This window comes from Stegostoma tigrinum, chromosome 14 (assembly GCF_030684315.1).
Source record: "Stegostoma tigrinum isolate sSteTig4 chromosome 14, sSteTig4.hap1, whole genome shotgun sequence".
NCBI lineage: Eukaryota > Metazoa > Chordata > Chondrichthyes > Orectolobiformes > Stegostomatidae > Stegostoma > Stegostoma tigrinum.
The window spans coordinates 46,036,225-46,052,244 of NC_081367.1; the positions used below are offsets into that span (position 1 = coordinate 46,036,225).

General features: G+C 38.9%; 1 protein-coding gene across 3 annotated transcripts in view; it reads right to left on the reverse strand.

Annotated features, from left to right (window-relative positions):
- Positions 1–16,020, reverse strand: part of atp11b (ATPase phospholipid transporting 11B) — a 178,517-nt gene that overhangs the window by 161,270 nt on the left and 1,227 nt on the right. For 2 of the 3 annotated variants that reach the window (XM_048542084.2, XM_048542085.2), the window contains exons 2-3: positions 3,834–3,950; positions 1,335–1,424 (exon numbers count right to left, since the gene is read on the reverse strand). In XM_048542084.2, the coding sequence (XP_048398041.1) occupies positions 1,335–1,424; positions 3,834–3,950 (207 nt within the window). Of the gene's footprint in view, positions 1–1,334; positions 1,425–1,983; positions 2,038–3,833; positions 3,951–16,020 lie in introns of those variants that run through there. The other variant, XM_048542086.2, reaches the window with a different exon arrangement.

Consider the following 16,020-nt stretch of genomic DNA (forward strand, 5'->3'; position numbering starts at 1 on the left):
TCCAACAAGCGTTCCTTTTCATTCCCAATAGCAACTGTTGGGACATTTCTAATGTCTTGCCTTATAAGTTTTTTTATGTCACAATTAACACCAGAACCAATGGGCCACACTCAAAAAAGGTACAGGGTAGGCTGTTCAGGACTGAGATGAGCAGAAATTTCCTCATCTGGACAGTAACGAGCTTGGGGAATTCTGTCACAGAAAGAGGTGGAGGACAAAGGAGGATTAGATACATGTGTTAAAGCTAAAGGGATCAAAGAGAATTGGGAGAAAATTAGAATAAAAGGTATTGAGTGGGATGATGAGCTATGATCATATTGAAAGCAGAGCAGGCTTGAAGAGCTGAATGGCTTACTGCTGCCCCTATTTTACACTTTTTTTACTCGCAAACAGTAATTGCGGCCAAGCGGGAAACACTTCAAAATGGCTTATGGATAAGCTTGAAAATTTGACAGCCTACTTTTCCTTCTCAGGTTTGAAGGGATGACCAGCTTATGCACCACCTAGAAGATTTTGATATGCACATTGCACATCAGATAATATATCCAATAAACTATATCATAAGTTTATTAAAAAAAAGATGAACGGTTTCACAATCTATTTCCAAATCATGTATTCTCACTTCTGACTATAAATTTACTATAACTGGAAATTATTTTTGGTATTTTCTGTGTTAAGCTTGAAACCTCAAATATTTCCTCTAAAACCGCAAGCAATGACATTTCAAGGCGTTCGTTTTAAAATTGCTAAATATGAGAGTTTCTCCAAAATGGAAATAACCATCATGGCAACTTCCACAGCTGTCAAAATCATCGGAGGATGGCTGCTTATAGCAAATATGCAAGGTCAAGATCATATATTTGCTGTTTGAAATTTTGCAGGCAGCAGTTTGTTCCCCAAAAAACGCAGCTTGTAAATTTTGGCTTCTATACTTATTACAAAGAAATATAGTCTGTTAAGGAAACAATACATTCACCAACATCAATATACTTCAATTTATAGTCCAAATATCCTCTTTATTATACCACTGTCGGCACTCAAATGCTTGTTAATGCTTTATTTGACTTTAATTTATATATAAAGAGAGAGATGCACTTTCCAGGTGGATAGCCGGGCAATGACATGATCAAAGCAATGAAGAGAAGCACAAATTGACCTCTGGGTCCTAAATCTGAATGCAAGACCATAACCGAATGTTTGGGGCGGCGTTGATGTTCAATAGTCGGAGTGAAATCAATTCAGAATCATTATTTGTTACCTCATTAAAGACTTCAACTGATTATGGCATGTTCCACCAGTGATAATAATAACATTCATAGTTAAAGCACACTTACTTGCACAAGAAAAATTACAAGAAAGTAGAAGTTAGCTATTCTTCGGAATTGTTCAAATAAATTCTTTGGGATAAAATTCCATATTGTGTACTGCAAGAAAAAAGGAAGTCATTTATATTTACATTACAGACATGAAAATTGCATGATAAAATAGTTTCAAATGTAAAATAACTTATTTTATCAAATTAAAGGCCAGTCGAGACTTGCTTATCAGGAATAATCTATTTTAATGTGACTCAAAATAAATAGTAAATCAATTAGATTTGTAAGTGTGAGATCCATCTAAGAACATCAAAAGTAGGAACTGGAGTAGGTCATTCAATGACATCACAGCTATTGTTCTAAACTGCACTTTCCCAGACTATTCTCATATCCATTGTATACCTTCAGTATTTGTCAATGTCTGTCATGAAGAACTGAAGATTCACAGCTCTTCAATACGCAGAATTATAAACATTCACAACACTTGTGAATTTTCTCTTCACAATTCCAGCTGATTCATCCTTTTGAGATTGTGGTCCCTCATTCTAGATTCTCCAAAGCAAGAAAGTATTTTCTTCAACGTCTACTCTAATAAACTCCTTAGTAATTTTATATGTTTCAATAAAATTATCTTTTACTCTATTAAACATCAGACAATATGGCTTACTCAGTCTCTCCTCACAACAATTCCTTCATTTCAGGAACCAGTCTGGTGAACATTTGCTGAACTCCTTTACGCCAGGTATGTCCTGCCCTACATATGGAAACCAAAACAGCACACAGTACTCCACATGTGACCCTCTAAAATGTTCTGCAGAATCAGAGTGAAACTTGTGCAATCTTACACTCCAATACATTTTAAGAAAATTTAACATACAATTAGTAAGGCAAATTGTCTGCTTCATTTTGTGATCAATGCACAAGGAAACCTACTCATTAATGCAAATATTTAAGTGGCTTTGATCATTCAAAAAAAACATTTCTTTTTAAACTTTTTCCTATCATGAGGTCACTCCCTACTTCAACATTGTATTCCAGCTGCCATGTCCTTACTCACTCACAAACCTGCGTTTTAATCTATCATCTCTGCATCTCCCTCACCACTTTTCCAATATACAACACAGCATCAAACCTGTTATCAGAGATAATAGGAACTGCAGATGCTGGAGAATCCAAGATAACAAAGTGTGGAGCTGGATGACAACAGCAGGCCAAGCAGCATCTCAGGAGCACAAAAGCTGGTGTTTCGGGCCCAGGCCCTCTGATGAACGGTCTAGGCCCGGAACGTCAGCTTTTGTGCTCCTGAGATGCTGCTTGGCCTGCTGTGTTCATCCAGCTCCACAATTTGTTATCAAACCTGTTATACTCTGATCCCTCATTTAAGTAATTAACATACATAGTAAATAACTGAGGCCAGCACTGATCTTTGTACTACCCCAGTAGAAACTTCCTGTTTATTTCTCTTTGCATTATTAACTACTTCTCAATCCACAATATTTACTTCCAAACCTCAGCTTTATTTTGGGTAATATCCTCTTGGGTGAAACCCAAAAGTTGTGTGAAAACTCAAATACAACATACACACTGTCTCCACATATATCCTACCAGTTATGCCCTCAAAGAATTATAAGAGACTTCTTAAATCCATGCTGACTCTGGTTAACCAGATTCTAAGCCTCCAAATCCATCCTCATAATAAATTCTAATGCTTTGGCTAACCAAAGGAGGAGCAGGAAAGCTGATGTTTCAGGTCGGGACTCAGGGTATAAACAAATTTGCAGACAACACTAAAACAGATAGGAAAGTAAGGCGCAATAACGAAATAAAAAATTTACAAGTAATTATGGACAGGTTGGGTGAACGGGCCAAAATGTGGGAGGTGAAGTTTTAGGTGGAAAAGAAGAGGCTCTCCATTTTGATCAGGGAAATAGACAGGCAACTTACAGAAGTGGAGAAAAACCTCAATGCTTCAGTGCAGAGGGATCTGGGGGTCTTCGTGCATGAATTAAAGCATGGAGAAAACTAATATGCAGGTAATAAGGAAGGCAAATGGACTTCTGGCATTTATTACAACTTTGAAATTTGCCTCCTTTTTATCCTTTTTATCCATAGCCTCAATTATTGCTCATACGTCTGCTTCCACCTATAACATTTCTACAACATTGTAGTCTGATTTATTGCATATCCCCGATTTTATTATTGCTTCATTAGTGATTGGTTGCCTAGGGCTGGATTCTTTTTCTAAACTTCTTTGTCTTTATCCAAGATATTCATTAAACCTTGGAAATTTGGCCATACATTTTGCATTTATCCAAGATTTCACTGTTCTGGTAATTAAGCCTGGGACTTCTCTTAGGATGTTTTACAACATTTAAACAATTTAAAATATACAGCATGCATTTATTATATTTTCACTACAGACAGAAAATCTGAAACATGGCAAACACAAGCTAAATTTCTCCTCATAATTAGTGTAAATGAGTATTCAAAAAAGCAGACATTATAGGTCCACCATACCTTTGATGATATCATTCTATTGTCTGGAAACTTCTGATGAACAAAACTCTCGTATTGGGGGAAATGATTTGAAACATAAATTGTCCTTGTGGGACTCTGGTGTGGTGGGTCAAATCCCTGCAAAAGAAAAAAATTGTCACATATTTCACATTATAAAGAACAATGTAAAATACAATCAAAATTTAAATATCATTAATTTTTGGTTATAGTGATTAAATAGCACTAAACCTGTCTTTCTGAACCTTGTTCATGTGACCACAACTTAAAACTAGAGGAAAATTAGCAAGTTGCTCCTGATAAAAGGTGGGAATCCTAGCAATACACAGAACTTAAAAAGTAAAAACAGTTGACAGAACAGAAAGCATGTTTTTGTTAAAGCTGAAGCAAAAGAACAGAGTTATCCAGGTAATTGCAAGGCACAGGATGTGAGGATAGGTCAAGTGGCTCAGAGATCGATAGAGTGTGCATTTAAGGTGAGAAGATCCAGGAACGAGTTAGTCAGATTGGAGCTCAAGTGTGTGAGGTGAAATGGCTCAAGAGCAGAAAAAGCCAAAACTGACCATTCTGTAAAAAGATTTTCATTCAGGCGAGTCAGGTTTCTCCGTTTGGCCACCATCTGCTGCCCAGCCCAACTGACCTGGAGAAGATGGTGATGAACTGCTTTGTTAAATTGCTGCAGTCCCTTCAGTGTGGGTACATCCACAATGCTAGGGAGAGACTTCAAGGATTTTGATCCAGCAGCACTGAAGGAATGATTATCTTTCCCAGTAAGGGCTGTGATTGGCTAAGTGAGGAACTTGCAGGTAATAGTTTCCCAATGTGTCTGCTGCCATCTAAAAGGACAAGGGCAATGATCATGTGCTTGGAAGGCGCTATCTAAGGAGCTTGTTGCTTCTGTGTTAGAATCAGAGGAAGTTTAAGTGAAAATGAAAATCTATGGACTTGGTGCCATTCAAGTGGGCTGTCACGTTCTAGATGTTGTCAAGCCTCAGCGTCATTGAAGTTACAGTATTCCACTTTTGCTTGCAAATTGTTGGCTTGCTTTTGGGAAGGTGGTGTCTGTTTTTGGAGGGGTGGGGGTGTGGGATGGGAGAGGAGAAAAAAAGACAGTGTTCAGGTTGGATATGATCATTGTTTGACGCTAGCGTGGAACAAATATTACTTGCTATTTGTCAGCCCAAGCTCTGATATTTTCCAGGTCTGGCTGGGTTTGGCCATGGACTGCTCCATTATCTGGTGAGTCACTCGTTGTGTAAATCAGCAGCAGACACTTCCACTTCTGATCTTATAATGAATGAAAGGTTGTTCACAAAGCAGCTGAACATGGTTGAGCTTATGAAGAACACCTGCAGTAGTGTCCTGTAGCAGTCAGCTGACTTCTAACAACCACAAACCTTGTTCATTGGAAAAAAGAAACTCAAAGGAATAAGTGAGACAATATAAGCCAGAAAGCAACGGTCTAGATGAATTCGAATTATGGAAGGGTCAAGCTTAAATAACCAGTATAACAAGGTTGATGATGAAATTTCAATACAGCAAGATCACAAAAGTTTTTTTAACATAAAAAAATTCAAACTCCCTAGTCTTTGCACTTAGAGATCATACTTGACTTTGGACCTTCTGGCTCAGAGGTAGGACTACGAATGCATTGCAAAACCTGTCTTCTACAAGGTCTCCCTAACATTGCACACAATTAAGCAGGTCATGAGTTAATAGAACAATTGACTGGGTCACCAATACAAGAGACTTTTGAAGGAAGTGGAGACCAGAAGGGCAGAATAACTTCTCTCTCCTTCCAACTCCATTTTAATTTAGCCATTCTCCTTCTCCCACGTCTCCCTTTGGTGGCCTGCATTCCCCAACTGGGCTTGCACATAATTCGATTAATTGGAAACAGGGTTAATTATTGGGTAGCCAGGAAGAGAATTGACTGGATAGAAGAGATAAATTCCAAGAAACTTGTTCAGAGATGCTATGACACACTTCTGGAACAAATGGAACTTGAGCCAGGAGATTCAGGTTCAGAGGGAGAGACATTTCTGCTTGCATCACAAGAGCCCTAATTGATGGGTACATATAAAGAAGGAGCAAGCGGGAATGGTATGTGGCAGAAGCTCCAAGATTGAGCTGTTGTTAAACTCCAACCATGACGAATGTCTTGGTTTATGCCAGACTATGCAAAACAAGTAGAGAAAAGGAATAAGTAAAACAAACAACTTAGTAACTCGGGCAGTATCTTTGGCAATAAGCAGAGGTCAATGTTTTGGTTCATGGCTTTTTAACCAGGACCATAGCAAAATACAAATCACTGAGTTTTTCAAATCAATGGAAAGGGAGAGGGTGCACATCAAAGGAAGTTAAATTAAAAATTTCATAATGCAATAGTCTGAAAGTGACAGTGGGTATAGTAAAGAAAAAGGTGGCATCCAACTGAATTTTGAATTCCTGCATAAAGTGACGAGGATGTCAACTTTAAGTGTCTCTTGAATGAAGAAAAGAAACAAAGTTGAAATATTCCAATTAATTGTCGTTTCAACACAAGTTAGCTTTAATGTTTAAGTTTCAAATGGAAAGTTAAATGTATTTTAAGACTGCAGAACATTAGCAGTAAAGTTGACATTGGAAGAGCAGCATACAAGATGATCAGAGGATTAGATAGGGTGGACAGTGAGAGTCTTTTTCCGAGCTTGATGACTTCAGCTTGTACAAGGGGGCATAGCTACAAATTGAGGGGTGATAGATTTAAGACAGATGTCAGAGGCAGGTTCTTTACTCAGAGTGGTAAGGGCATGGAACACCCTGCCTGCCAATGTAGTTAACTCGGCCACATTAGGAGCATTTAAACAGTCCTTGGATAAGCATATGGATAATGATGGGATAGTGTTTTGGGCGGGGGGGGTGCTTAGATTAGTCGGCGCAACATCGAGGGCCGAAGGGCCTGTTCTGCGCTGTATTGTTCTATGTCCTATGTTCTATGATATGTTCACAGCTTAGGAGTAAACAAAGTTTATAGTCATACGAATTGCAAGTACGGGGAAGGACGTGAAATGTGGCCAAGATATTCCAGAATTTGGCAAGCTTTAGATCTAATTGCACAAAGGGCCGCAATAAAAACTGCCTGATCAATCTTTTGCTTATGGTAATTGGACATATATTACAGGAAATAAAACTGACTGGATTATTTTGAAAAGTGGAATGAATTTAAAAAGTTTGCGTGAATTTGAAAATTCTGATCGTCTGGTCAAATTAAGTAATTTAATTAAAAATTAGTGAAAAGAATTTAGTCAAAAAAACAATGAAATTTAGTATAAATTAAAATTAGTACATGGTGAATTAACAATACTTTTAATTCAAATATTTACAGCATCTGAAATATTCATGAATACGTCCAGGCCTAAGCTGCCAAGTTATCTGGTCTCCTCATTTCTCCCTCCTCACCAGGTCTCCCTGCTATAGGAAGGATGCATGTTGTTGAACTTGAAAGGATGCAGAAAACATTAACAAGGATGTTGCGGGGTTGTAGAGTTATCAAGAGAGGTTGAATTGGCTGGGGCTATTTTCTGTGCAGCATTGGAAGTCAAGGGGTGACCTTATAGATATTTACAATATAATGATGGGCATGGGTAGGATGAATAGCCAAGGTCTTTCTCCCCCACTCCCCCCCACACCAAAGTAGGAGAGTCCAACTACAGGATATAGGTTTATAGTGAGAGGGGAAAGATGTAAAGGGAACCAAAGAGACAGTTTTTTCCATGCAGATGGTGGTGCATGTATGGAATGAGCCTCTAGAGGAAGTGATAGAGGTTGGTACCATTGCAACATTTAAAAGGCATTTGAATGAGTACATGAATAGGAAGGGTTCCAACAGACAGGGGCCAAATGCTGACAAACAGGACTGGATTAATTTAGGATATCTGGTCAGCATGGACAAGTTGGGCCAAAGGGTTTCCATGCTGCACAATGCTATGAATATGACAGAGTGAAGTGATTCTACATTTCTCATTTTAATTTGGCTTGGTGGGGAACTAAATAGTGGAGGAGATGATTTGCCCAGATATTATTCCCCATTACTTCATAATTTTAAAGACAACTTATGAACTGATGAGAAGAGTACAATTCTCATTCCCGCTAATGTCTTTCCGTAACTTCACTGCTGCCACTGTGAAACATGGACAGGTTCCAGCGGACCCCTGAAAACTGACATATCCAAATGAGAAGGAAGATAGCTAGAAATCTGAATAGATGGATATGTTCGCTTCATATCCTGATCTTTATTCATCTGCATCTTCATTAAGTGAATGGTCAAAAATCTGACAAAAACAGCATAATGTGAAAAAGTGTAAAGTTGTTCACTATGCTAGGAAGAGAAACAAAGCAAATGATTTCTTAAAAAAATGAACAACTGCAGAATTCATAAGAACAGAAGATCTAGGCATTCTAGTGCATGAATCTCAAAACGTTTCCTGCACCAGCTGAGGTTACCATAAGGAATCTCCTTCTCAACATCTCCCTTGCCTGTGGTGTGGTGACCCTCAAATAAAACCATGGCCAGCTGTCTCTCTCCCTTACTCTCTCATATGACATTGGTGAAACAATTACTCAAGGATGAGCGGAGCAAGAAAATAAAAAGTATGGGCTCCTGTAGTGAAACCAGTAGCGGCGTAACATCACAAAATCAAGAATGAAGCTTTTGGTAGGTATAACTGGTTAATGTTTCAAGATTTTAAAGTAACAGTAAGATAAACAATGTGTGCTTAAGTCTCCAGTGTTTTTTTCCCCCTCTTGATTTTCGTGCTGAAGTAAAATTTTGATACTTGTTGAATTTTATAAAGTTAAATATCACAATGGAAAAGCAGGGAGTCTAGAATCACTAATTTTATATTCAAAAACAAATATGTAGTGACGGTAGAACAGTTGATATTTTGCTGCTGGAAACAGTGATTCAGAGCAACTGCATTTACACCAAGTGTTCGAGGCTTGACGAACTTGGATCCAAATAGAGGAACTGAATCCTAAGCTGCAGACATTGTAAAATTTGGAAGTGAAGGTTATCTGGACAAATCACTTCAGAGGGCAGATGCATCCCTCAGAGTAGGTAATTAGAAACTGATCTGTAATCAGGAACAGATAGGTGTGACTGCAGCTGAGGTAGGTATAAGAACACAAGGTTTGCAAAGGAGAAGCTTGCAACTGTCCAGAAGTTATGTGCTTCTTGTAAGCTGTGCTGTCAAGAACGGGAAGTGCAGGTAGAATGTCTGAACTGAAAGGCACCTTGATGCAGACAGCCATTCAAGTGAGGGAACGGAATAGGAATATAGCAGTGATAAAAGACAGTATAACTGGGGAGACAGATATTGTTCTCCACTGCCATAAGTGGGATTCCCGAAGGTTAGGCTGACTGCCCAATGCCAGGATTAAGGAGATATCCTCAGGACTGAAGAACATGGGAGGGATTCTGTTGTCATCGTCCACATTGATACCAATGACATTTGTAGGATTAGAATGGATGTTCTGCTGAAAGATTTGATAGTTGGGAGCTAATCTTCTTCCCAAAAAAAATCAAGGTAATAATACTGGGATTACTTCTGATTCATGAGTAAACTGGCACAGGGTAAATAAAGTCAGAGTTAAACTTGTGGCTCAAAAATTGGTGAAAGGTAGAATGGGTTTCAGTTCATGGAGCACTGGCACCTGTACTGGGGCAGAAATGAGTTATTCCGACGGGATGGGCTTCAGTTTAACAGTGTTGGGACCATTGCTCTGGCAAGTCAAATAACTATGTCTAAAGAGGGCTTTAAACTAACTTTCTTTTTGGCAGGGACGCTGGGGGGGTGTGGAATAGAGAAGCAAGAAAGAAAGGGGAGAGAGAGAGAGAGGGAGAGAGAGAGGGAGAGAGAGAGGGAGAGAGAGAGAGAAAAAAGAAAGAGGAAAAAAGAGAGAAGAGAGTTCATAGGAAATATAAAACTTGCAAATTAAGAGGATATAGCAGCTTACAGGAAAGCAATTTGGATAATGATACCCAGAACAGAATAGGAAGGGACAGATTACAAACACAGAAAATCAACAATAAGTAGGATCAAAAAGGGGGAAAAAATTTGAAAGCAAAATTAATGGCCCTTTACTTGAATGTGCAATACTCAAACTCTAAACAAAATAAGTACGTTAACTGCACGAACATAGGTAAACGGGTATGATCTTGTACTTCTGGGAACATGATTATGTGGAGTTCAAAAGCAGAGTACTAAAAATGCTGGGAAATGACAAACAAGAAGGAAAAATTAATTAGTAAGCATTGTTAATACAGGATGGACTAAGTACTATAGCAAGAAATGATCTTGGGTCGGAAGATGGAGAATCCATATGTAGAGGTAAGAATTAACAAGTGGAAGATGACACTAGTAACAGTAGTGTACAGATGTAACTATAGTAGAATGTGCACGGCTTCTTCAGTGCCAAGTCACCTACAGTAGCCAGGTACCTATTTCACTGAGAATCAACAAATGACAAGGCTCTCAAAAAACAAAGACATTCAATGTTTCCTGCAGCCAGTGATGCAAGTGCTCTCAACACAATCCCACAACTCTCAAACTATTACTATCTGAGCACACTCTGACCCATAATGAGACTGAAAAGCCCATTTAATAGCTTAAAAAAAACAACAAAATTCTGGTGCAGATGGAATCCAATGAAGTACAAAACTACAGCAGAGAGGCACTCTTGACAAATTTACAACCCCATTGCCCTTGCCTGGAAATGAAGAGAGCATGCATGAGATCTCAGATGCCATGACTGGGGTGACCCTCAAGCAAGGAGACAGGTCTGACTGCAGTTATTAGAGGGATTTCCATACTGTCTGCCATGGGAAAGGTCATCATGAAAATCCTCCTTGGCCATTTCCTCCTTGAGGCCGAAAGGCTCATCCCAGAATATCAAACAGCTTCCACCATCAACAGGCATATGGACATGTATTTGTGCCACACCGCAAATCAAGAAAAGTGAAGGGAACTGTACCAGCATCTATAAAATGGCCTTCAATTTCAAAAAGGCTTCTGACTCAGTTACCTGGGAATGATTATGGAATATTCTCCTCAAATTCAGCTGTCCACAGAAATTTGTCACCATTGTCCACTTGCTTCTTGATAACATGCAAACTGTAATTCTCATTAAGGGATCCAAGACAAGTGCAAACTAGGGTCAAGCAGGTATAAGCCATTACACCAATGTCTCATCTTCCTTGCCATAACACTTCATCCCATATCCCTGTAGTACCCTGCCAGAGTGGAGCTAAATTAAAGACAAGTGGGAAACTGTTCAGGCTTCAATGTCTCCAGGTCAGAACCAAGGCCACCCGACTCTGTCATCAAGGTGCAATACATAGATGACATCTACACATGAACACTCAGAGGTGGAGCTGCAATCAATCACCGACATCTGCACTGAGGCATGAGACAATTGGAATTATGACACTCATTCCACTGTGCTAACTTGCCTGTTGCTGATGGTAAACAGACTTGCCACACAGATGACCTAGCCTTGACTTGTTCTTGTAGTCACAATGTTGATCTTCCTTTCAAGAGGTTTCACTTCCATAGTAATACGACTGAGTCCCTAGGAAATTACTGAATGTCATGGAGTCAATTTAGAATGTTCTTTTGTTAGAGACGGTGATGACCAAGCACCAATGTTACTGGTTAACCATCAGGCCAACCCTGACTACTGACCCAGCCCCAGTGCACACAGGTTGTTTGCTGAACTACAAAACTAGGAATGGAAATAAACACTAATTGTTAATGAACACCAGCATTATGGCCTTACCTTAGAGAGGAAATAGTGTATAAAACAGACGTTTGGCTTTAAAACACTGTACCAGGGAACTCCTAGAATAGGTGCAGCCATGACAAATTAGATTTTAATAGAATTTTGAGAGAATAACGTAAGTGGTAATTTTATTTTGAGACTGGAACATGGTGGACAGTGGCATTCAAAGGTCAATGATATATATCTAAAAAAAATTTCCATGAAAAAGTGACTTTGATATTGAAATTTTGAAAGGCACCCACGAGATCAAACTTTATCTTCACCCTCACTGTTGCAACTCTTGCAATCATCTGCAACAGAGCATAGGCTAGGATCTAGGCCAGCTAAGTGGCAGATGGAATTTAGCACAGGAAAGACAGGTGGTTAGACAGGATAGGAAGAGGCAATACAAAAATTATTACACAGCATCAAAAAGTGTACAAGAACACAGAACCTAGGAGAGTGCATGTCTAGATCTTTGAAGATGTCAGAATATACAGATTAGTGAAGCATTCAAGATTTTGGACCTCAAAGCCAGAAGTACTAAGTTCAAAAGAACAGAGATTTTCCTGAACCATTACGACGTTCTAGTTAAGCCACAATTAGACTACTGTACTCAGTCCTGGGTCCCATAAGGATTGTGGACCCCGAGATTGTATAAAAGAGATTTAAACGAATGATTCCAGGAAAGAGACAATTTACCTACAACATTAGGTTGGAGAATTTTTGGGTTTTTCCCTCTTTGAAGGAAGTAAGATTGAGAGGAGTTTTGATAAACCTACAGGTTTAGACAAGATACAAGGAAATCCATTCCATTAGCTATTGGTACAAGGGTTATGGGATACAGCAGTTTATTTTTTAAAAATACACATTGAAAGATAATGGCCTGAAGTTTTGCTTCCCAGAAACGTGGTGGAAGCAAAGAGGAAGTGAACCTGAAAAAATATGGGGATAAAGTTCAGGAACAGAACTGACCAGATTGCTGCAAGGAAAGCCAGCATAGTCTCAGTGGGTCGAATGGCTTCCTATGTTGTAAATGGCTGACTGATTGCATTTACATAGCATATTTCAAAAGAGAAAAACTTACCAAGTACAGCTACAACCAAAATATCAACTATATTCAATGAAGTGATGACCTTTCTCACCTTAGAAAAAGGATGCTTGTTTAATTGAAATTGAGTCACAGACTCAAGACGCATAGAAACAGACTCTTCGGTCCAACTCAACCCACAATGACCAGCAATCCTAGGTTCATCTATTCCCATTTGGCCCATATCCCTCAACTCTTTTTATTCATATACCCATACAGAAGCTTTTTAAAAATGTACCAGTTTCCACCACTTTCCCTGGCAGCTTATTCTGCGCACACACCACCTTCTGCGCAAAAACGTTGTGCTTTAAGTCCCTTTTAAATCTTCCCCTCTCACCTTAAACCTATGCCCTCTAATTTTGGACTCCCCTACCCTGGAAAAATACCTTGGCTATTCACCCTATCCATGCCACTCGCGATTTTATAGGCTTCCATAAAGGTCATTTCTCAGTCTGACACTCAAGGAAAATTGCCCCAAATCTATTCAACCTCTCCTTGTAGCTCAAACCCTCCAACCCTGGCAACCTCCTTGTATGCCTTTTCTAAACCCTTTGAAGTTTAACAACAAATTTCCTATAGCAGGGAAACCAGAACAGAAAGTAGTATTCCAACAGCGGTCTAATCAATGTCATGAACAGCCACAACATGATGTCTCAACTTCTATATTCAATGCACTGACCAATAAAGGCAAGCATACCAAACACCTTCACTACCCCTTTCTACCTGAAACTCCACCTTCAAGGAATTATGAACCTGCATCCCAAGGTATCTTTGCTTCACAACTATCCCCAGGACCGTACCCATTAACTATACAAGTTCTGCCCTAATTTGGCTTGTGAAAACGTAATACTTCACATTTATCTAAATTAAGTTCCAACGACCATCCTCAGTTCATCGGCCCATCTGATCAATGTCCCAGTGTACCCTAAGATAATTTTCTTTACCTATCCATCACACCACCAATTTTGATGTAATCTGCAAACTTACTAACCATTTCTCCTATATTCACATGCAAAATTTTTAAAATAAACGATAAAAGGTAGTGAACCCAGCACCAACCTCCTGGTCACAGGCCTCCAGTCTGAAAACAACCCTCCATCTCCTATCATCAAGCCAATTTTGTATCTAAATGGCTAGGTCTCCCTAGATTCCAAGTGATCTAACCTTGCTAGCCAGTCTACCATGCAGAACCTTGTCAAATGCCTTGCTGAAGTCCATATCGACAATGTCCACAGCTCTACCTTAAATCTGTGTCACTACTTCAATAGCATCAATCAAGTTAGTGAGACACGATTTCCCACGCACAAAGCCACGTTGACTATTTGTCCTTGCCTTTTTAAATACATGTAAATCCTGTCCCTCAGAATCCCCTCCAACAATTTACCTGAAGATGTTCAATCTCGATCTTTGGAAGTATATAATTTAGCTCTAGTATTTTAGATATTTAATCTTGCATCTGAGCAAATAGACAACACAACGTTAATCTAGGTTTAGCCTTGGGTTATTGTTAAACTGATAACATTTCTTGCTCAACAGTGGTGCCAGGCTCCAGAATCTCTCAGATAACACTGTTATACTCAACCACTGTAGCCCTTATCTTTCATTGCTTGTCAGGTGATTTGCCTGATTCTCCAAAACCTTTCCTTGGACCCTATAAAGAGTTCACAACTTAGCTCATTAACTGTAAACTTAAATTCAATACTGCCTTCATAATGAAGATCACCTTCTTCCACACCTGTAACATCACTCATTTCCATCCTCGCTTGTGCAGTAATCTGCTAGCTAAAAATCATGCGTGATTTTGCTACCATAAATCAGATTGGCCATTTGTCATCAACTCTACAAACGCGAGCCCTTACAAAAGCTGACTGTCCAATCCCTAAGCCACATAAAGGTCTCCTGTCGACCAATGCACTGATTTTAAGAATTGCATGTGTTCTCAAATCCCCTTTTAGCTGAGTAAATTACACATCCCCTACAACTCTAACCTCTTTAGACTTTTCATTAGCACGTCCTTCATAATACCATGAGCAGCTGCATCTTCAGCCATTAACACTCCAACACAAATTCTCTAAATTTTTCTGCTCCTTTGGCACATCTTTCAAACTGCTTCTATAACCAAGCTCTTAATCATGCATCCTAACATTTTCTCCTTTGTTGCTGTGCACTTTTGTCTGATTATGACACTGCGGAGCTCCTGTAAGTTGTTCTATTTCCCTGCAAATATTTACTAAATATTGTGCTGTTAGTACAGCACATGTCTGAAAGACTAAAATTAACAGTCCATGCTATCACAGAAAATACACCTCCTGGTGCCAGCATTTTAAAGTATGTCAGAAGGTCAAGGACTCAAGCCATTTGAGCACATAATCAGTGCTGTACTGAAGCCATACCTCATGATCAGCAGTGCTAATTTTCAGAACTGTTATTAAGTGCAAGATTCTACTAGCCTATTGAAGAAATTATAAATTCACTTTTCTTTAAAGAGCAAGTGAGTTTTCTTGCTATCCTGGACAACTCATAATTCAGTTGATTTCTTAAATAACAGATTAATCATTTATAAATTCTGAAGTGTTATACTGAACTCAGCAGTAACTATTTGTTTCTGCACAGATGCTGCCAGACTTGCTGTGTTCCTCCAATATTTTGTTTGTTTCCAATTTCCAGCATCCACAAAGTTTTGCTTTTATTAGTCATTTATCACATTAACAAGAATGATATCGGGGTTAAAGTAAAATAGTTAAATTATGCTCAACTCTGTCTGTATTTCCTTAAATTTGGGGAATTTAGGGATGATCAGAAATGTTTAAGATGACTAAAAGTTTAAATGAGGGGAGAGATAAACTGCCTGTGTTCAGAATCCAGAACAGGAAAGTATAACGTTAAAATGTACATTTAGGGATGATCTCAGGAAAAGGGGAGCTGAAATGGAACGTCTCCTTTAAAAAAATGTTGAGTTTGGTCAATTAATAATTTTAAATCTGAGGTGAAAGTGGTAGTGACATGAAACCAAGTTAGGTAAGTAAATACAATAAACAAAAACAAAGTTGCTGGAAAAGCTCAGCAGGTCTGACAGCATCTGTGAAGGAAAAAAACAGAGTTAATGTTTCGGTTTCTGAGCAAGAGTCACGGGAACCGAAACATTAACTCTGTTTTTTCCTTCACAGATGCTGCCAGACCTGCTGAACTTTTCCAGCAACTTTGTTTTTGTTCCCGACTAACAGCATCAGCAGTTGTTTCGGTTTTGAAATACAATGCAAGTATGGAACAACCGTAATCTAATGGAATCACGGAATTTGA